The 23550-nt window shown below is 34.1% G+C and overlaps 1 protein-coding gene and 2 long non-coding RNA genes across 3 annotated transcripts in view; 2 read left to right on the plus strand and 1 right to left on the minus strand.

The window, feature by feature from the left end:
* Positions 1-6784, plus strand: part of LOC149783553 (uncharacterized) — an 85813-nt gene extending 79029 nt beyond the window's left edge. The window contains exon 10 of the mRNA XM_089931820.1: positions 6659-6784. Coding sequence (XP_089787946.1) covers positions 6659-6712 — 54 coding nt within the window. The 3' untranslated portion in view covers positions 6713-6784. The remainder of the gene's footprint in view (positions 1-6658) is intronic.
* An 800-nt stretch (positions 6785-7584) lies between these two features.
* LOC149783554 (uncharacterized) lies at positions 7585-13835 on the plus strand. The gene is made up of 2 exons (XR_016414029.1): positions 7585-8962; positions 13521-13835. It is a non-coding gene; the product is annotated as an uncharacterized LOC149783554 (long non-coding RNA).
* A 1701-nt stretch (positions 13836-15536) lies between these two features.
* Positions 15537-18196, minus strand: LOC149783555 (uncharacterized). The gene is made up of 3 exons (XR_016414030.1): positions 18004-18196; positions 16121-16222; positions 15537-15731 (listed from the first exon to the last, which is right to left on the minus strand). It is a non-coding gene; the product is annotated as an uncharacterized LOC149783555 (long non-coding RNA).
* Positions 18197-23550: the final 5354 nt, after the last annotated feature.

Below are 23550 nucleotides of genomic sequence, written 5' to 3' on the forward strand. Positions count from 1 at the left end.
GTAGGTGACTTCACACACCGCATATATGTAGCTTGGGAGTTTTTAATTTTAAATCAAAAGTAGTATAGTGGGGCTGTTTAGCGACAATGGGAAAATACATTAGAGACCCACCGGGCTGTTTGGCGACACCACTCTTTAGCGCACCCTGGGCTGTTTAGCGACAAGGTGAATTGAACATGGGGAAAACTGGGTCTGTATGGCGACAAGGGAAAGTGGGCTTGTTGTATAGGGGCAATATGAATGGAACAGGTGAGGTGACCTCACAGTACTGAAGATTTGTGACAGTGTAGCAAAGGGCTACCTTCAATGTGACCAAAGAGCGGGGAAAAAACTAGAACGCTTGGCGAGACATATACCTATATAACACATACAACATACAGACATAGATGGATGAATATTAATCTATCATACAAACAACTATACAACCGACTAAAAATATTTTCAGGCAAGAAAGCAGATCTTTTCGAAGCATACGAGTGGCCTTGAAATGGGTCTTTCGATTTTTTCTTCTATTTTCTCCACTTCTTCCACCATCTCCTCACTTTCTCAATTATTCCTTTTTTCTTCTTCTTTCACCGTCTGGTGTCCAGTCAGGATGTCCCATCAATCTTAATTTGTTATGTACATTCATCCAGTTTTGATTCAGTCTTTCAAAGTCCTATTTTGTATTTCTGTTTTCTTTTTCCAATCTGTCTTTACCCCAGTTATCTTTAATCTTTTACACCTCTTCTTCCAGCATTATGCTCATCATTTCTTCTCCTTTTCTTAATTGATCGAATCCCCACTTTACAAAAGACTTTCAGAAATGGTACTAACAACTGCCTCGCTTGGCGCTCATCATTAAGAGGTTAGTGTTACGACTGGTCGGCCTGGTGTCAGGATAATGTTACTGGGTGGGACATCATGCTACATGTCTGCGGCATGGTGCTCCGGTGCTAGACATCACTATAAACTGTCTGTGACGTTTGCACGCATTGGGGTGGGGTTCTTCCAATATAATTTAATTAAATTATGATGAAAGTTCCACCCTGGCTCGTGAGGTTAGAAAGTTAAATTAGTGACGAGGTAGATTTACAGCTCTGAGCCCCCAGTCAGCTATGCCGACGGTTAAATTATAGAGAACACGAAGATGAAATGCAGTCAATAACAATTGAATAAATTCGATAATATAAAACGATAACTTCCAATCACTCGTCTTTCCCTCGACCAAGTGACAGCTTAATTCATCCCGTGATTTACAGTGAGAGTTCGATTTTTTCCCGTCCTTGCATCTACTCATCTCTTTCTTCCCGAAGTTCCTTCGTTCTTTCCGTTCCTCTAACACCTCCTTCAACTCCGTTTCCCTCTCTATCTCCTCCTCCAATTTCGCTTCCAGATTTCAACTTCTCCTGACTTCTCTCCTTTCTTCTCCTTTCCTCCGTCTCTCTATCTGAGACTACGGGACCAAACTGTAACTGGTCTGTCCCTCAAAGCTTCCTGTGAAAAACCACAAGGTGATAACATATGCTTTATCGAATCTTACCTCACACTAGATCATCAATTAATCATCAGATAAGCTATCACGGTTTCTGTCACGCATGCGTACACACCGAAATTCCCACACACTTCTTGCAGGGTAAACAATGGCGTAATAACACGGTATCAGCGAATTGTCATACAGACATCAATACATTGCGTCAGATAGTATATACACATATATATTTAATCTATCGTACTACAATCTGACAACAATCAGACGCATGTCTGTACATTACACAAATATTCAACAATGGCAAAATCTATAATCACATGAACATATGTGTTAGTCTATTATAAAATACCCAAATAGCGAATTACAATATTAACTCTTACGACGGCTAGCAAGCTATATAATTCTTTACAAATATCAACTCATTTCTTCACAATATGCAAACATATTAACAAAACAAAGTAATTCTTTGTACTACGATTCTAGTAATAATAAAGTATACATACGACCTACAATTAAAATGCAGTCGCATTCCACAAAGACCGAACAAATAGCCCACTGACCTTATCTGAAGCTCTCTGTACCTGGAATTTCCTGCTCTAAGATTTTCCCGCCAATAACGAATGGCTATTCGGAGTTACGCTAACCTCCACTCTGGGTAATTTCTCTTAGCGAACTAATTCTTGCCGGAAGACGCGGAGATTTCATTCTACCCAAATCATGGTCTCTCCTCTATCTCGATTCTGATTGGGTGGCGCTGTGACCCTGTCCAATCGTCTTAGCGGCCAGTTCAACCTGTCTGTCTGTCTGCAGGGAAAAGAAGTTAAGACACTCCCACTTCTTCAGGCAACTTCTTTTGATCTTGGATAAACATTTCCACACCTAGGTGATAATTGGCTATCTGTGGCTTCGCAACTCCTAGGTCCGGCTCTCCACTTCTAGCTACGGCAATCTAACGTCATGGATTAGTGCTAACCTTCGGTAATGTTTAACATCAAACAATGGCTTGCCAGAATTACCTGATTATACATGTTTCAAACTGGGGCTACTCTGGGTCGGGGTAAACATTACACTGTCACACTGCAGACATCGTAGCGATATGACTGAAAAATGGTTAAAGCTACGTTAAAAATCTAAATCACACACATATACAATAGACCACTCTGTGAAATTCAATATGTCTTGTACAAATCACCTCATTTTGATTACATTATCAAGGGCCTGTTTCAATGTTGCCACTCTTACATACTTAGACTAAATGAAGCCTTTTAATTTCTCCACTTTCTCGTCTATCTTTCCTTTCACTACATGCCTAGCTAGTTTCAGGCTGGTCACTTGACTTATTACAGAACCTTTCGTAACTGGATACCTCCATTCATGTTCAAGCCTTTCCACTACATAGGTGGCATCCACCATCCATTACCAACTGTCTTTCAAGTTATTAAACAAATCAATTTTCCAAACGTGTTGACTAGCTAATGATGGGTACCAGCCTGACATCGGCTATGATTTATATACTTCAAGCACGGATGTGAAGGAAAACATACCTTACACTCACGTCACATATTATCTACTATCAACACAAATGTACGCGAACTCATACAAACCCCAAAATATATCCACACACGGGAAGAAGAAACAGACTATTATATAATATCCATAAACCCCAAATCTGCTATCCAGTTACGGAAAGGAGAAAAACAAACCCCAGAATATACTACCCACACTATCTACTATTCACACAAACTTACGCAATCGCATCCAAGCCCAAAAGATATTATCCACAAACCTAAACATATAATATCCACACACGGGAAGATGGAAAAAAATCATTATGTACTATCCACAAACCACAATATCTACTATCCACACAGGGGAAAGGGGGAAAAAATCCGAAAATTTACTATCCACACAAACGTACACGAACTCTTACAAACCCCAAAATTTCCTTTCAAAAACCGCAAAATATACACGGGAAGAGAAAAAAACCACAATACCTACTATCTAAATAAACGTATGCCCACTCATATAAACACACACTCTACTATCCACATAAACGTACGCGCACTCTCTCTCTCACACACACACACACACACACACACACACACACACACACATATATATATATATATATATATATATATATATATATATATATATATATATATATATATATATATATATATATATATATATATTATTTACCGCAAATCTGAACAGAAATGGAAATATGTTATAAATTGCGAAATTATAACTGACCATGTTCTATATAAATTTAATTCATAGTGGTTGTTTAACCTTTGCCCATGTAGGTTCTAAACGTATCTTTTACACTGCTAATGCTTATCCACGGCTGAAAGTTGTAAACAAAGTAATTACGTATCAAGTGTTTCATTTTTGAATCTCTATAGGTGACGTCGAATTTACGTAATTTGGGATATGATTCACCATCAATTCATATCGGTAATATAACAGACTGCTACGATCCATGAAATATACTTGCTTTTGTATTCACATTTAAGTTGTGAAGATTGTTATAGTTTTAATATTCATTCAAAATACTGAAGTGTTCATTAGCTTAACAGGTTCGTTTACACTACATTCATAGTTTTGTCATATATTTACCATAGATACTGACCACATTGTGGTTTAACATATTGGCATTAAACTATCGGAATTTATGCAGAACATCCTATATTTTCTGAACATTCTTAATTGTTTGACTTGTGATAAGACATTTGACATAAGTTTGGAGTAAATTCTCTACTATGTAAATTACATGCGAACTCTAAATTCAGATCTCTTCAAAATTATTGAACCACATATAATGCATGACAGTTGAATAAAATAGTATGCAGTTAATGATGAAGATCATCAAGAAGATAAATTATTTGTATGTTATATAATATGTTTGATAAAATGAAAACTATGACAACGTGCAAGCATTTAATTTTCTTATCATTTCATTATATATATATATATATATATATATATATATATATATATATATATATATATATATATATATATATATATATATAATCATTTACTGGTATATACTCATTCGTTTTCCTCATAATTAGAACAGTGTCAGAATTTGTCAGTATTTGGTTTATACCTTCTTAATAAACATGTAAATATCCAGTCGTATCGACTGTAGTTAAGTACAAATAATCTCCGCTTACTCACTTAGTAGGCACTTGGGCACAATCGATGAATAACTTCGGACAACGATTAAATGTAAATGGCGACATAATGACCGAACTCTGATATCCACCATGCACCACTGCGTATGCTGTCTGAATAATTATTATCCGAATTTTACCCCTACCTCAACCAGCTTGGCTGACGCGCTGATGTCTACGATTAATTTTGTTGGACAAGATCGTCAAACGGCTTTGTATGTAATGTAGGCTTTATTATTATATGAACGTTCCATGCATACACGGTTGTCGGGCATTTCTGAGCACCTAAACTTTTCGTTTCCAATGCTGAAGCAAAACGCATACGGAATTCGAGCGATTGAAAAAATAAAATACAGCAATGTTTACCATTTTAAAAAATGCAGTGGTCACCAGAACATTCTGTTCAAAATAATATTAATTTTGGACACAGATATGTCGGCCTATTCTGCGCATAGCTTTGAAAAGATGTCATGTTTATCCATGTGGGCTGAATAAATGAAATATATTACTTTGGACTGTTTCTGTCAGCAGTTCAGTCGAGTAATTAGGTCAGGTTTATAGCTAGTTTTACAAATTTCAACGTAGAAATGCCAATAAATGGCTAGAGGCATTAAGCAAACCTAAACCTATGTTGTAAAAAAGTAAAGTTCAACATTTTATGAAAAATAAAGTATTACGTGGAAGAGAAACAACACAGATAGGATGTAATGTGATTACAACGTCTTGTTGATGGGGAAAAATTACTACAGAATTAGAAACAGACTGTACGCCGAGGAATGTGTTGATAATTTATGTTATAGCGGCAAGTAGACACGTTGTGTAGCAGACGATTTTGTACGTGTGGGACAACTTCTTGCAAAATTAGAAACTTCGATTGAAATACAGTTTTTTTTTTAAGGTACACATTTTCATCTTTTATATAATATTGTTATTTGTATTATTCTAAAAGATGCATATTAAATCGAATTTTCTGGGTTACAGGTTCAAGAAGGTCATGGATTGGGTCTTCACGTTGCCTTTTAGAAATGACATTTTTATGTGCATTTCGAGTCTAAATGTGGGATATTTTTGTACACTTTATGAATATCGCTTTTCTTAATTAATATACGATTGTTTTTTCTGGGTACAAAATGGATGTTATTACCCAAAATAGCACTTGATCCAATGTTTACGGAAATTACGTATCGTTGAGCAGAATTATCCGACTCGCTGAATTGGCCGACATTGCGGTCTATATGTTATGCCTCAATTAATTTACCTTCGCCACAGACATATTTAAGTACAAACACAAAAAATTCAAATATATGGGCATAGTATGTATTGTACACACTTCATCTATTTTTCTTGTTATTGATATGAATAGTCCTTTAGTGAAACATATAGAGCGTCAGTCAGTGTGTTGTGGGTTTAAGTGCTGCAAGAATCCAGTTGTCAAATGTGTTTATGTGACTATATATATATTGAAGCTAAATTTAACTTAATGTATACGGGATTTCTCAGTAAAATGTGTGTAGTTGATTTAGTTCCCATCGAAAATGATGAACTCGTTCTCCAAAGTCAATACTTTACTGTACTAATGCTAATATTTGTCTTATAACTTTGTCAGTAAATGCGAAGAAGGCTGCTTTTTGAATCAGGGAACTACAAGAGTACCTTTGATTAATACCAGCGTAGACGATACAGAGAGTTGACAATGAACAGTTGATATGAACATTCGAAACCGATCCTCGATTTTCAACGTCTCAGTATAATGCACGACACGCAAACCGATTGAGTTATAGCACCGTTGTACAAATATTACGATTGGTTGAATATACAAACATACAGCACAGCGAGAAAACGTGTCTTAATGGGTGATATTTTAGATTTAGCTGTAAGTATTTCTCATTTTCTTTGCCCCCAACCATCCAAATAGATTAACTGTTCATAATTTACAAATGCGCCACTACTCGGCGATCTAGAATATACACAATAATTTTGGAATGGTCGGATTCTTTCCTTTCAGTCCATGTTTTACTGCATGGCGGGCATATGTTCGGTAAAGAAAGGAATAAGTTAAACCACATGACGAGCCACCAAACAAATCGAAGCAACTGCCCTTGCTAAATCAAGAACCCAGAGAGAGAGAGAGAGAGAGAGAGAGGAGATAGGTAACGTATCGTTCATGTAAGGCTACTGACTGCACTGACCTTATGAAATTGACGGCCCTACCTTGTACAGGTCAATATATTGCTTTAATTTTGAACCGTTCTAATATATATTACCTACTTAATTTTATATGCCTTATAGAGCCAAACAACATGACCATTTCCCTCATGTTCCAGATGCTGCTTCAGAAAAATGGTTTCTTTCTTCGATAAACACAACTTAATACAGTTAAATTTTCTACATGTTGATCGTTCTTATATACGCATCGTTTTGTACAAAAGCGAAGGGCTCTTATGCATACATGACGTCAATAATGCTGAACCAAGTATAGACCTACCCAGTGTTTACTACATATTGACGCCAGTGAACTCTAAGTCATGTGAATTATTATAGATTAGAAAGCACATATGCCTGTATAAATGATAACGTGAGTTCATACTAAGGGCACGGCAGCAAAACGAATTAAATAAAGTAGAATAATACGATTTGTCAGTACAATTATAACACTAACATTCTGGTATATATTTCCTTCCGTTCCTTTACCCCAAATCTCGATACAATATGTCAATACATATTTTATATAAGCAGAAATACATAACAACGTCTTGCATTTCTTTTTCAATTAAGTAAATAGTAATAATAATAATAATAATAATAATAATAATAATTATTATTATTATACTTATAATGATAAAAATAATAACAAATAATAATAACAATCATCATAAATACTAATACAATTAATATATTTCATACATTGTGCCTCAGTTACAACATTTAAAGGCACAATAGTGCAGCTGAGGGTGAATTTTCTTGCAAAAATGTTGGGACATTTATGTATATCAACTGATTAAATACTATTTAAAAGGCATTTCTGGGGTAATATCAAGTACGTAGGGGTTCTCGTTATGAAATACGAGCTCTCTGAAATCTTCGTATGTAGAGTAACGAATCTGTCGTCTCCATGTTGAAATCCCGCTCGGCAGTGATCGGCAGATCCCGAATGAATAACACACATAATTCCGGTGACCGAAATTTGCATAATTATAGGCCACATTGTAAACACTGAAGATGATGACGTAAAACACAACCACGCTACGAGACCGCCCAAAATGTCAACAACGGTGAGTACGATCTTCTTCTGCTCTCGTTCTTTTCTTCTTATCCTTTTCCTTTCTAATTTTAATTTTGAGAGGAAACAATGAAATGCATGTAGAACTACTTTTATAGTTATATTTCAAAGTTTGTGTGGTACGAGAATAGTTTAAATCGACTTGCTCTGTACAGTATTGCAAAAACCCACAGGTACTCACTCTATTTCTTGCCCAGTAGAATTCGTACTCCCTCACGTCCCCACCACTCAATTTTATAAATGAAAAGCATCAGGATATTTAAAAATGCTCAAAATTGAGTAATTTCATTAATCAATTTATAAATTCTAACCAGATTGTCACCAGTGGATCCCTAACACCCATCTTTCTGACGTTTCAAACAAAGCGGAAAAGAATTTGTGTGCTTCTCCAAGTTAATACTTTACATACACAAGGTTTTAAATAAGCTTTTTTTTTTCGAATCTGCGACTAGAATATGGAATCCAGGTTCAAAACTCGGGGCCAGATCATAAAAAAAGTACACACACACAAACGTACAGTCACTTGTCAGCTGAAGTTTGACCACAGCTTTATTCTTGCACATGTTTATTGGGTATTGTGCACACTGAGTAAATAGACACATAGACTTTGCTTTGGTGCCCATTCGAGGAAAGTAGGGGCCGTTTTTAAATTTTGGATCCCCACCCCACCCAACACTTGACCTGATCCAGCCCAAAAATACTTCCATCAAATCACAACCTCTCAAGTATTAATTTCTGATCCAAAGTTAGCACTATATTCCTATAAGTTTGATAAGTAATCATGAATATATTAGTTGTCAAATTATGAAATACATTTACATATTAAAATTCATTAGACAGACTTAAATCAGCTCACTTTCAAGCTCAATTCTAGAGCGACCTTTAAGATGAAGAGGGAGAGGAAGGATGAGGCATGGAGCAAGAAGTTGCAAAACCAGATGGGGGAGAGGAGAAAGACATGCTGTGCAGCCTAAAAACTGAGCTGACCAAGCTCTACACATAGTTCAGACAAGGCAGACAAGAATGGGGGTAATTGTTTATTTATATCTTGCAAAACAAGTATTGAGAGATGTTGAAAAATGTTTGGTACTAAGTAACTTGGCAAAGACTCTAATAGCTATGTCAGTAGTGTTATGCACAACTTAGAAAATACATACTTGTATTAAAGGATTAGTTATTTTACCAAGCAATGTATGTTTAAACTGCTTTACTTTTTGTTGCTACTCAACACCCCACCCTAATATGATTTGTTAAAGGAAGACTATGCACAGATACCACAGAAAATACAGAGGCCACCTCATTTATATGGCCACCTTATAAATATAACAATGGTAAAAGTATTATGGAGACAATCTCATAGAGTACCCCACTGCATGATGAAATACATATAATTGATATGAAACTAAATACAAAAGGTTTTAACATGGGTCACTTAAATGTACAAGGTATAGTGGAAAAAACAGAACAGATTAAGTTAATGTTGTCTTCCAAGGAAAATAATATGCATGTTTTAGGACTCACTGAAACCAAATTAAATGCTAGCCACAATGATAATCTATTTCACTGTCAAGGCTACAATAAACCATTATGCAGGGACAGAGAGACAGCGGGGGGGGGGGGGGTCTTGTATACATTACAAGATGTAAATGCAGAAGGGCAACCTGACTTGGGGTCACATGAAATTGAGAGTATTTGGGTGGAAATTTCTCTAAAATAATGCAGAATCATTCCTAGTTGGTTTCATTTATAGGTCACCTTCCTCCAAAGCAATTTGGAATGATAACTCTTTGAAACAAATAGAAAATGTTCATGCACAGGAGAAAGAAACATATATACTCAGCAGTATAAATAAGGACCTTCTCAATACTCAAATAAGGAGTAACTGGATGGAATTTTTTTAATCATGAGGCCTAGTCCAGCTGGTAAACTAGCCCACAAGTGTAACAGAAATATCAAGAACTCTTATTGATCACATTTATACCAACCTACCAAACAATGTGGCTTATGTTAATGTACCAAATGTTGGTCTTAGTGACCACTATCCTACTTTTTTGACAACAAAGGTTAAATGCAACAGAAACAGGAAAAATACACACAAAACTATCACTTACAGATCTTTCCAAAATTGAAGTAAATAACAATTTCAAGATGACCTATATAAGATTCCATGGAATATTATCCAAAATTTTGATGACATGTGAAGCTCTAAAAGTGTGGACTGATTTATGAATGTAGTCTCTAAGCATGCACCACTAAAAGTACATTGAGTAAAGTATGAAATCCAACCTAACTGATTTACTACTGAAATTCTAGATACTATGAAGACGCGAGACCAATTGAAGGCTATGGGAAACCATACACAATATCAAGTATGCGGAAATAACATAACAAGTATAATTGAAAAGGCTATAAAAAAAACTTTTTATCAATCAATGCTTGAAAACACAAAGAGCAACACAAACTCCATATCGAAAGTCTTCAGTGAACTCACTGGGGTAACACACAGAGATAAGACAAATAAAATTCACTCACTTCTGGTAAATGACACAAAAGTCACTAATGACACTGACATTGCAAATGTTTTGAGTGATTTTTTTTCACTAACGTTACCACTAAGTTAAAAGAACCAGTGATAGAAAACAACTATAATGAACTGAAAAATCCCTAAGAAGGTATGTTTCTCTATCCCACAGGTATAAAAAAACTGCTTAAAAATGTCTCAGTAAACTTGATATCAAGAAAGCTACAGGACTTGATCAGATTGGTCCACCACTCATTAATACTTCTGCCTCAGCAATTTCAGATAGCATAACATTCATAATCAATTTAAATATTGCAACCTCATCTGTCCCCAAAATATGGAAAACTGCAAAAGTAATGCCTATGCACAAATCTGGTTCTAAGAATGATGCTGATAACTACCAGCCAATTTCAATACAACCAAAACTTGTCAAAATTGATTGAAAAACATGTCCATTACTCATTCATGTCATATATAACAAAACAGTTGCTGTTACACCCTATTCAATCAGGCTTTAGACAGAAACATTCATGTGAGACTGACTTGATCTCTCTAACTGATAAATGGCTTCAACCACTTGATCAAAGTTGAATAATAGGATCTCTATTTGTAGATTTCAGGAAAGTTTATGGGTTGGTGTACATGAAATTCTTTTAAGAAACTGAAAATCAACCAATGTGATGAAAGTACAATTAGATGGCTTACTTCAAACTTAAATGAGAGAATACAACATGTTTATATAAATAACGTTCTGTCAGAACCTGGAACAATTAGATATGGAGTACCACAAGGTTCAATTTTAGGTCCATTACTATTGATACTATTTATTAATGGCCTACCACTTTTTACTAAGGGACTCAATTTCATCTACAGATCTCTATGCAGATGACACAACATTGTCAGACATCCAAAACACAAAGCACAAACTATAAATTTGTTTACAGGATGCCCTAAACAAACTGGACAACTGGTGCACATACAATGGCATAGTGGTAAATACTGGAAGAACTAAAATATTACTTATCTCAACATGGCAAAAAAGAACAAATCTTGATAGTGATGAACTATGTCTGACATGGAAGGATACAAATTTGCAAATGGTTTGTCATGATAGACTACTTGGTGTTTTGGTAGATAATAATCTATCATGGACTGAACATGTCAGTAAAAAAAGTTAATTCAAGTTTATGGCTTTTCAGTAGGATAAAGTACAGAAAACTATTTTATAACAGTTACATACAACCCTATTTAGACTACTGTAACACAGTGTGGAGTAATTCAAATGATAAAATCATAGCAAAGCTGGCACATCTTAAAACAAGTGCGTCCAGGCTATATCAATCCAGAAAGTAAGCAAGGAAAATTTTAGCTGGTAAGTTAAAATTATTACCTATTAAAAACTGAATCCGGTTGAGAAAAGCCAAATTAATGTACATGATATCCAATAATAGTGCTCCTGAATATTTACAATCACTATTCAGGTATATCCTACCTGGTAATACTCAAAAAATGTTTCCAGTACTCTGGAATAGTATTCCAGTTGACATTAGAAATGCCAACTCTATTTCCTTCTTCCAAACCAATATATACAGCGGCTTCAGAGAGACACTTAAAATAGATAAATTCCTTTGCATGAGGGCCTAAAGGTAGATTAGCTAAAATCATTTCATATATAGGTATTAGTGATCTACGCTAGTGGCATACAAACATTCAATACTATTAAGGTCAACTTGCTCTTTTTTCAATATAATTAACAAACCAACTTAAGTAGTACATTTATTAGTTTTATTTTTTTAAAATACAAAATGGTAACAAAAGGTCTATGCAATCTTACTTTGGAGTTCAGCAATTAGACCTGACTGGATTGCAGTTTTTAAAAAAATTAGACATGTACAGAATTCATATGGCCATTTAAGTCTTGTGAAATAAATACTACACTTTTATTCTTCTGTTTTAAATATGATGCATGCTTTAATGTGTATTTCTTAAGCCCCAAAATAAGTTAAGATAATACTATATATGCAATATCATGATAAAAATAAGGACTTAATAATCCTAAACTGTTTTATTTATCCAGAATGTAGAATGACATTAAGGCTTGCAAGAAACTTTTTTTTTCTTCATATCTGATCTAACATTTTTGGGTAAGAACTTTAATTGCCCAATCTGTTTGGCATTCAATGTTTCCACCTTTGAACTGGTGATTACTGCAAATGATTTCTGTATAACAAATTTACTTGATTCAATGGCAACTTGAAATTTCTTTAATTCTTTCATAACTTTTATATATTCCTTGAGCGTGTTATTGCCAAAGCTTAAATTTTTTATGTACAAAATGTATATCACATAAGGTATGAATAACTTGACAGGTATGTTGGCTACATTACAGAAAACCTCTTTCTGTATACAGGATATGTGTAGCACATGCCTAAGTACAACTTGCACTTTGTACCAATAAAATCAAAATACTGCATCAATTTACAAAGAGAATTAAAACTTTGATAGTTACTCTTACAATACAACATTTACAATGAATTCCATTTCCAAGGTGGACTCTCAAAGATTGATAATTGATGTACATACATGATTGTTGTAAATGTTATTTCTTTGCAACCACTGTGAAAGAATTTTAAAATTGTAAGCCATCCAAAAACAGACATGCATACATATGCAAATGATAAGGACTTTGTTTTAATTTACAAATGATACTCAGTAGATTCTTTTCATTACCTGATTTCAATGTGGGTAACTCACTATACTAAACAAATCTAAGCTGCAATCAGCCATTCCTATTTGATCCCAATGGAGTCTCTGACTTCTAGAAATGCTCCCCAAAAACTTTGAGCTGTCCATCTTAACATAAACTATCAGTTCTAATTGCGATGGAACTCTCAGTGTTCATGTCAAAATAAAAACCATGTGCAGTTTTGATCCACGTGTATTTCACAGTGGAATTTGCTGATCGAAGATGAATAACATTTTAATAAGCGCATGTTCCTATTATTTCTTAAAATATATTTTTTTACATTTTAGAAATAGCATATTACAATTGGAATAATTTTTCAGATTTTTCAAGGTCTAATCCTTGATGAGGCTGTACTTGCCTTGTCCAGGATGTACAGATGAAGTGTTCTTGTCCTCAATGATAAAGTTGACTTGATGAGTGCCAACAGTCATGCTACCTATAGGCAGTTCATACTACGGCAACATAGAAGGCTGGGGTCTGGACAGAGACATGTAATTCCCTCTGGCTGTTTCTGGCAGATACATGACAAATATCCAGATGGACAATACACTGGCTTCATCCCCTCTAGGCTTGCATGAACTTAAACACTTTCTTGCATGTATGAGTTTGTATATAAATGAATACAATTGATTTTATTCATTTTTTCTTATAAATGCACATAATATTGCATCAAACAATAATGCTTTCAGATTCTTTTAACACCAGTCTATTTCTGCCTATAAACAATGTGGGCACGAAGATCATAAATAATCAATATAAAAAGTTTTCAGCAACTGCAGATACAATATTATACATTATTTTATTTTCAACTACTGATATTTCAGGATATTAGATAAAGTATAACCTGCCTTAGATGACACCTCCATATATCAGACACTGTTTCATATTTTACATAACTAAAATCGAGAGATCTTCAGCACACCAAAACTAGAGTTGATGCTGGTTCTTGAAGTGCCAGGTTTCTACAAATTCTCCTGGGATCATCTTCCTTTAGTTCTCTTCTCCTCTGCATACCCTGCTTTCCCTCAAGTTGACAGATGAGGGCTTTCTTTATAAGCTCCCTGATGTGGGGATGTTTTCTTTTCCTTGCAAGGGTAGACGGACCATCTGCCGCTTTTTTTGTTGTAACATCGATGCCTGTTTTAAAAATTTTATTTTCTTAACATGTGTGACAAGCATCCCCATGCTAACCCATATTAACTTCTTACCCAATATTAGAGCCTCATGATCAGTTCCCAAGAAGGAGTTGTTGAGGGGTTGTTTTTGTTCTTATTTGTTCTATCCACAAAATACTATGTGAGACAGGATGCATTTTTGCCCATTCCTTCAGAAAGCAACATGTTTTCATGAACAGGTATTAGCCAGTAATCATCATGATGATAGCATCTACCCCAAACGTCCTGAGGATATTCCATAAACCCCATATATCCTTAATAAAGTGTGTCAGTCCCCTGGGAAAGTGCTATACATATCACTGGATCTAATTATTAGAATTGCATTACTCAAATCAAAATAAATATCTACTAGAATGATAACAATACTAATTACAAGATCTGTATGCATCAAAATATTAAGATTCCTTACCACAAAGATAAATGTGTGCCAATTGTTGCAAAATGACTTGTATCTAATACAAAGTTTTCATGACTTGTACATGTGAATAACACTCCATTCGTCTGATCTCCAGGCAGGGATCATAATGCACAATCAATATATAAAATTATTTATAATGTCCTGTAGTGAAACAAGCTTACACTATCTCCCCTTCTTTGTTTCTCATTACACCTCAGCCACTATGGATATTGTGATCCAATGCAGCTAGCTCATTCCTAATCCTGTATACAGGAGGGATGTATGAAAATCTCTTGGCACTGTACATCATGATCTACTGATGAAAAACTTCAAGCTCAGCAGTGCTTCTGCAATTATCAAAAACATGTATCCTGTAACATGTGTTATTTGTAATCTGCTAACAGATTAATACAGTTATTAAATAATCATTACTGTTGGTAATTTTTGCATACATAAAATCTTTACTGAAGTGTTTATCAATAGAGTGTCATGGAATTGTTTATACCTGATGTGCATGTATTATACCTGAAATTACCAAAGACTTGAGAAGAAGAGTCACTATACATGTATCATGTGCATACATCTTATGAATTCTAACTTATTCATATCTTCAAATGGTAAATATATAAAGTAAATTATTATTTAGTTGAGAATAAAAAATATTTAAAGTGGTCTTCACATTTTTCTTTTAAATACCATGCAATTGTTGCAATCCTGAAATTGCATACTTTAAATTTAAATAATACTCCACTGTTTAGGAACCTTTGGTCCAAGAGCACCTGTACCAAGGTTTTCAGCACTTTGGCTTCCTTCTTGGGATCATCTTCATCAAGCCAAGGCTTTGTCAGCTCTTCATTCTCCAGGTAAGGTTCATTAAGACATTTATGAATGCCTTGGCCATGTGAGAGGATCTACTCATGTGTATTGGCGATGTGATTTAGGACACTCCTCAAGATACTCTGAAAGAATGCCACAATCATTACCTTTAGCACCTAAAGCTGGTCTCTTTTGTCATGGTGACCCCATATTGATAAGACAACGTGATTTATATCATAAAGCGAAAGCTACATTGTAGAACTGGCTAATAGTTAGCGTAGCAGGATTCAAATTTTCCTCAGATCATTGTTCCTTCAATATTCCACATTACTCTGACATTTCAAATAAATTACTTTTAATAAACTACATACCTAGAAGATTTGGTGATGAATATATATGGATAAAAAATACATTAAAAGAAATCAGAAGATAAGGATTATGCACTGTAATTTTGATAATTTTGATTTCATACAAAAGTATACAATAGCAAATTTTTACATACATGTTTCAAATAAAAGGACTGAAAACTCACAAAAAATTGTCCATAGCTGCTAGCAGTCTTGCATGAAAACCAAAACTGGTTCATGTCTTGGGACCATTGTAATAAAGCCATATTATCCATTTGTTTGGCAACCTTGAAAAGTAGGTAGATAAAATAAAGTTAAAAATGCATGAAGAGCAATCATCAAAACAGAAACAGCTTTTCAATTCCAAAAGTTTTATAACAGTAAAGAGTGAAAACCAACAAGTCATTTAATTCCCAAGAATAAAAATTTAAATTTAAAAAGAATTTACAGTATTGTAAATTAAATCCCAAATAAGTTATATCACCAGTCCTAATGAATAAAGTTCTAATGAACTGCCAGTGGTTTCCAAAAACAAACTTCAACTGTTATCTCAGTATTTTGTTTTTAAATTAAATATGTCTTATGTGCATTCATCATGAGCTAAGTGGATAGATGGGAAGAAGTGTTAGCAAGAACTTCACGTGGGACATAGATACATGTATAAATGGGAAACGGCATAAAGAAAGCATATGAGGCATGTAGACACAATTTCAATATACAATCACTGGTCCTCTAAGTACTGAGTGGGGGAAAAAAACAGCTGTGATTATTGGGTTAGCCAGCACAGTATACTGGAACTTTTTTGCATAACCAAAACAATGACAGTTCAAATTATGCCTTTTTCTATGCATGAAGTGGCACAGTTGAAATACCCAACCCCACTTCTGAGAAAGCGAAATTCAAGGTTTTTTTCGAACTCAAACTAAGAAAAGCATGAAGTGGGAACTCAACCTGCTGGCAGTTAGAATAATGTCCTTTATCAGCAATGCATTTGTTACATCATTGTTTTCAGCAGAATGACAATTGTAAGACAACCCCAACCCACACACATAAAAAATCTGCAAGAAATTTGTCATTTGTACCTTCCTGATTCAATAGCAAATACTTTAGATACGGAAGATGTCTTCATTCTCTCAGTATGTTGCAAAAGCACTTGGCCAGGTGTTGATGTGAAGCATGAAAATGTACTGGCCATCAATTCTGTATGCTTGGGTTCATCTTTTGCTATATTCTTTGTAACTTTGTAACTTAAAATATGAATTAAATATTCATTTGTATTATAAGTTATGTTTTAAATCTGTTTCTTTGTGCACTGTGTTAAACACTTAGAAATGAAATACTTCATTTAGGCAAGAATACATAATAACAGATCTAAAAAACATTCACATCAATAAAACTAACTTGACTGCAGCTCAAAACTTTAACTGATAACAATCTGCCAGCCATATATTCTGGCAGCACAACATCCTTTCCTATCATGACTACAGATCTTTTTGTAATTGCAGTCAATACAGTGCTTTATAATAGATTTACTAGTAGTTGAAAGATGTACAATAAAATCTTATTATTTGTTCCATCACGTTTACATGATAAGGTTATTAAACTTTTATGCAAGTAATGTGCATGTCACATTAACCTAAGGGGTGTGTGTGTGAGAGAGATAGAGAGGGGGATAGATATGATATAAATAATGATAACGCTTGTAAATGTATCTAAGTTCCCCCGCCGAATTAAAAAAAAAAACCTGTCTCACGAAGATAATTGACAGGTGTACAAAATGACCTTTATGAGCACGCTGTTATAAAAAAATAAATAATATATTCCACCCCAACATACAATACACACAATAAAGTCACCGAGTGAAATATTTATCAGCCGATCACATCTATTTTGGGCATATTACAAAGCAAGTCCTTGTGCAAACATTGTATTAATAAAACAGTGTGTTTTCAAACATACAGTAGGAACAAGATATTGAAAAATGGAGAACACTTATGCACAGACATCACAGTCACTTGATTCTGGGGAAACTAATGTGTATCACCATATAACACAGACATTGGCTTACCTGTCCAACAACAACTTCGCCATTTCAGTGTCTGATGCCAGTCCTAACTCTTACATCAATGCTCTTCATCGAAAAAACTGGTCCCCAAGACGAATCCTTGATAAGTCCCGTTCGGTTTCTTGGACAGTTTTTCGACGTTTCTTCTCGGAAAGTGACAAGCGCGGGCGACCTTTACGTTTTTGACTCTCACGTGTGTCCGCCATTTTTGTTTATAGTAGATATTTAAATTACAACCACGTGACTCATAACCCGCCCACTGGACGAAGATGACGTATACGTTTTTGTAGTCACGTGAGGCTTCCGTAACAGTTCGTGACCTACAAGTTTCAATTAAAGCGGGCCCCCACAAAAAATCATTTTCTCTCGTTTATTTATCAATTGCCTAATTTATCTTCTCAAACTCTAGGTTATTTTGAATTATTTCAGCTTATAAGTTGACACATTTCACTAGTTACATGATCTGTAACATTCACAAAATTACAGACACTCTGCACTATTGTGCCTTTAAAACAGATTATAAAAATCAAATAAATATTGCACAAGCATACATATTGTATAAGCTTTTTGTTCCGGTGTTTACAAAGACTAAATCAAGTTTTATAGATTAACAATTTCGTTACCTTTAATAAAACTTCCAATAAATAAATATTGCGTGATCGAAGTTATAAACGTATAGACCAAATATTACCAAATTTGAAGAGACGTTCTATAGTGTTTTTGAATCAGTCACATATAACTGTAATGTATCAATTGGTACATTATATAAATTTAGCATGAATACTATAAAGCTTTTGTATTTGTATATGCTAATCAGATAATGTTGTTTCTTAAACCTATTACAAGGTTCTAAACATTGATAATTATGAATTAAATATAAAAACGTGAAAAGTCCACCCACCACTATCAACTTTTCTAATTATCCCTCTTTCCATCTCTCTCTCTCACTCTCTCAGTTTTTCTCTCGCATGAGTAGAGGATTTTTGCTTGTGCTATACGACGATGTCTTTGGACCGATGAATGATGAAAAAAATCTGGCCAAACGAAGAGATAGATGGACCGAAACAATTGTATGGTCATTAGTAATGTTAAACACAACATATGAATGACTAAGATCAACTGGACATACATTCCACTATCAGAAGTATATTTTGTTGGTCCTTCATCCGTCTTGTATCAGCTTTACTCTCTCTCTCTCTTTCTCTCTCTCTCTCTATCTATCTATCTATCTATCTATCTATCTATCTATCTATCTATATATATATATATATATATATATATATATATATATATATATATATATATATATATATATATATATATATATATATATATATATATATATATATCATGAATAGAAGAGTTTCGCTTGTGTTATTCTTATATAAAAAATGTCCATATATACAATTTAGTTAGCCCTGACTTAGGATGAGAATGGTACCTTTCGGAAATTGTATATGAGACTTTACTAGATACAGAAACAAGAGGATCATTTTAATAAGACGAGATATTTGTTTTTCGGATCATGGCATATACATACCCTTGGAAATGGTAAGGCCTTTGGTATATGCAAAGGAACAAGGGGAAGTTCATATTTGTATTATTAATACTGGTTAATACGAACATCAGAGAGGATACAATTAAGAAAAATATACAGGTAACTTAAATTAAACATCGACTATCATCCAGATGTATTAGAATATTTAGGTTTATAAGTGACAAACAAGTGACTGCTTCATTGATTAATAACATTAGTTCATAATTGGAAATGCAACTGAAATCATGAAATAACATTATAAAAACGAGTTATCGAGTTATGAGAGGAATTACCTTTTCTAAATACTTTCTTCTGCTTGCACTTAGTCTTTAGTTTTCAGAACATATTAAAAACAAAAAGTGTCTATTTTTCATTATGTTATTTCTATTTATTTGATTTTCGAAATCTGTTTTAAATTTTGTAACTGAAGCAAATTGCGTGAAATATATTAATTGTATTATTATGATTGATGGTTGTTATTATTATTTGTTATTATTGTTGTCATTATTATTATTATTATTGATATTATTATTATTATTTACTTAGTGCTGATAATTGGAAAATGAAATGCACAAAGTTATTAGGTCTTTCTGCTTAAAAGGAGAATACTTCTTGACATATTTTGTCTAGAATTTGGGTGAAGGAACAGAGGGAAATATTTACCAGAATGTTAGTGCTTATAATAGTACTGCCACATCGTAGCATTCTACTTATTTAATTCCTTTTGTTACCGTGCACTTAGTATGAACTCAGGTCATCATGTATACAGACATATGTGCTTTCTAATCAGTTATACATCACATGATTTAGAGTTCACTGGTGTCAATATGTAGTAAACACGGAGTAGGTCTCTAACTTGTTAACTTGTATAGGATGCCTTCTAGTTGGCACAAAACGATGCGTATATAAGAACGATCCGCATGCAGAAAATGTAACTGAATTAAGTTTTGATCATCGACGAAAGACGCACACTTTCTGAAGCAGCATCATGAACATGAGGGAAATGCTCCTGTTATTTGGCTCTTTAGTTATGATACTGACCAGCGTGGAAGCGAACAATGAAGCATTAGATAGGAACTCTTTGGCCAAACGTTTGTTGAAGCTATTGGAGTCGGAAATAGGAAAATGGTATCAGATGCATGCTCAATACAGCTATGGGTCAAAGTTATATATTACGTGCCGGCATTGCAGATACATATTTTATTGTATATTTATATTATGGATCTAAGATAATGCTGCCTTCACTCCATAAATAACATTTTCAGTAGCGTCGCTGTTTTCTATCTAGAATAGTCACATGATTGCCATTAATTCTATACCAAACTCGCGTTGATTACCAATATAATACGAACCGTGTATTAAAATTTGCGAAAGCTCACTGCTTTCACGCTATATACAGTATCTCATTACTTTTGTTTTCCAATTATAGTGTCACAATTGCGTCCACGTCATGTAAGAAAGAAATCATGCTCCAGCAACTGGATGTCGTACAAAGTACAATGAGGCTTTTGAGTTGGAATTAACAGGTAATTATATTTTTTAGTCTTTGGTTGACTCTACTGCTGCACCATAATCGCAACGACCTGTATTATGGCAAAATTTACTGACATAACTACTGGAATATGCGCTAGTGTTTATGCTGAAACAACTAACATTACTACTAATAATATTGCCAATACTAACGCGAAAATACTACTAATACTATAGCGATTATAAGTATTAGTATTAGTAGTGGCATTGGTATGACTAGTAGTAGTAGCAAGAGTAGTAGCAGTAGTAGTAGTAGCACTAGTAGTTGTAGTGGTAGTAGTAGTAGTAGTGGTAATAATAGAAGTAGCAGTGTCATTGCTATTATTGTTTTGTTTTCATCAATGGAGTATAAAATAACCTGAGGGAAAACTAGACCAATAAAAACAACCAATTACACATAATTATATATAGAATGCACAAGTTTAAACAACCTTAACAAATATTAGCCTGGCAAAGTTTATTTAATATTTGACAAATGATGACGTTGTGCCATCCATAATCGATGAACATCTGAAAATTAGAGAATCATTGTAAGTATTTTGTACTAGCTATGGAACACATTTCTGCACAACTAATAATAGTTGCTGCTATCAACACAGTTGACCATTAGAATAAATGCATTTAAAAGCCTTAGAATTTGTCGGTCATTTTCAATTTTCCATGATTATACATCAGATGTCAACCAATGCAATATAAGGGTCTTGTTTGAACGAAAAGGACTCGAAACTAGATAACAATGTATAGGGAATTTGGTGTGTGACTGTCAAATATTTTTCCACATGTTTTGAAACTTTCATAATGTTAATGGGAAAATGCTTCCAAGTCCAAAGGAGTGTTCACACGTTTATATAATACTTATCATTTTAAATGGAATACATGGTAATGCTAATATTTCGCTGCAGACTGCTTCATAATCAGCCACGAATACACTGGAAAAAGGAACTTGACGAAATCTGGACTCGTATGTCAGAACTGGATGTCTATGGTAATATATATCACCAATGTTATTATTGTAAATATCATTATATATGATGCTTAATGGTCTCGAGGAAGATACGTGTCGCTGGTTTATAAAATAAGGTGTTTCTTTCAGCTAAGGTTTCATTTTTGATGCCCTAAAATAACTAAATTGTTCTAGCCACAACCTTCTAAAGAAATTGAAATATTTACGTATATAGTTCGATAGTTTATGCTAGCCTACAATTTGTTTTATTGTAGGAAATTACTTTATGAAGAAATAATATAATTCCTCTTATCCCAAAATTGTTAGTGTAATTTTTATTTTTATTTTTGCATTTCGATATGGTTATTAAAGTATTTTTCGATTGATGTAGGGATTAGCGTATTTAGAGGTAACATTTTAGCAATTGCTTGGTGACGATTTCATGGGTAATTCCATCTTTTGTTTGCAAATTTAACCACCAGCTCACACAAGCTGTGTATTTATGTATTTCGGCGAGACCTCAACGCAGATATTACATATATGGCTATATCTTATGAAAATAATTAGTTTATTAATACATCTAAATGATGTTTCTTTGTTTATAGGCTCCACTCGAACTTATTAAAAGCAGATTCCCCGAGTTAGAGAATGTAAGTACTTGTACCGATCAGTCACACATGATATTACCTTGCACAATTGTGTCACATTTATCGTCACTGTTTGTAAATCAACAATTGTCTTTATTTCGTAATCGTAATATAGAGCATCAGTATTATCCACTGCATTCATGCTCTATTAATAATGCAAACGGTCATCGTTATGAGTGAAATCGAAAACGTGTATAGCATGATCTTTTTTCCATACACTGTATTTTGATTGAAATATAAGGACAGTCTAATATCCAAATTGAATATGTTTGCCTAAAGGTTTGTAATGCCGCTTAAACAACATTGAAGAACATTCCACGTTGCATTCTTTAGACCTGATCCATATGCGATTGCATAAACAAAAAACAAATCTCATTAATTTTGTTCACAAAAGGGATTTGATGATAACGTATATTTGTAATGAATGTTATAGCTGGCAATACGCACCTGTTTTGAAAGGGAAGGGTTTGTTCATTATCTCTCTAGGGAAGTGTCGGAATATAATTATCATACCACTAATGTACTTCCTTCTTGTTGTAGGGACAATGGAAGCCTGAGATAGAAATTTTCCTGTATAAACTTATTTAAAATGCGCATTGCTGCAAGCAAACCGAAGTAAATATTGTAGTTCTTAATAAGCTGTCTACTTGCATATTATTCCCACTCCTTTCAACTCACCACTATGAATATTCTTATTTTATTTATCACAATATTTCTTATTTTATGACAGGCTGGAAACTATTGTCGTGACCCAACTCATAGTGGTACACCATGGTGCTTTACCATGGATTCCAAAACCAGAGTTGAAGAGTGTGCCGTACCAAGATGTGGTACATTGCAGTAGAAGCTACAATGTCATATTCATATATGCAAACCGAAAACAGCTGGAATCA

This window comes from Sinohyriopsis cumingii, chromosome 14 (assembly GCF_028554795.1).
Source record: "Sinohyriopsis cumingii isolate HCF-2022 chromosome 14, ASM2855479v2, whole genome shotgun sequence".
Taxonomy (NCBI): Eukaryota; Metazoa; Mollusca; class Bivalvia; order Unionida; family Unionidae; genus Sinohyriopsis; species Sinohyriopsis cumingii.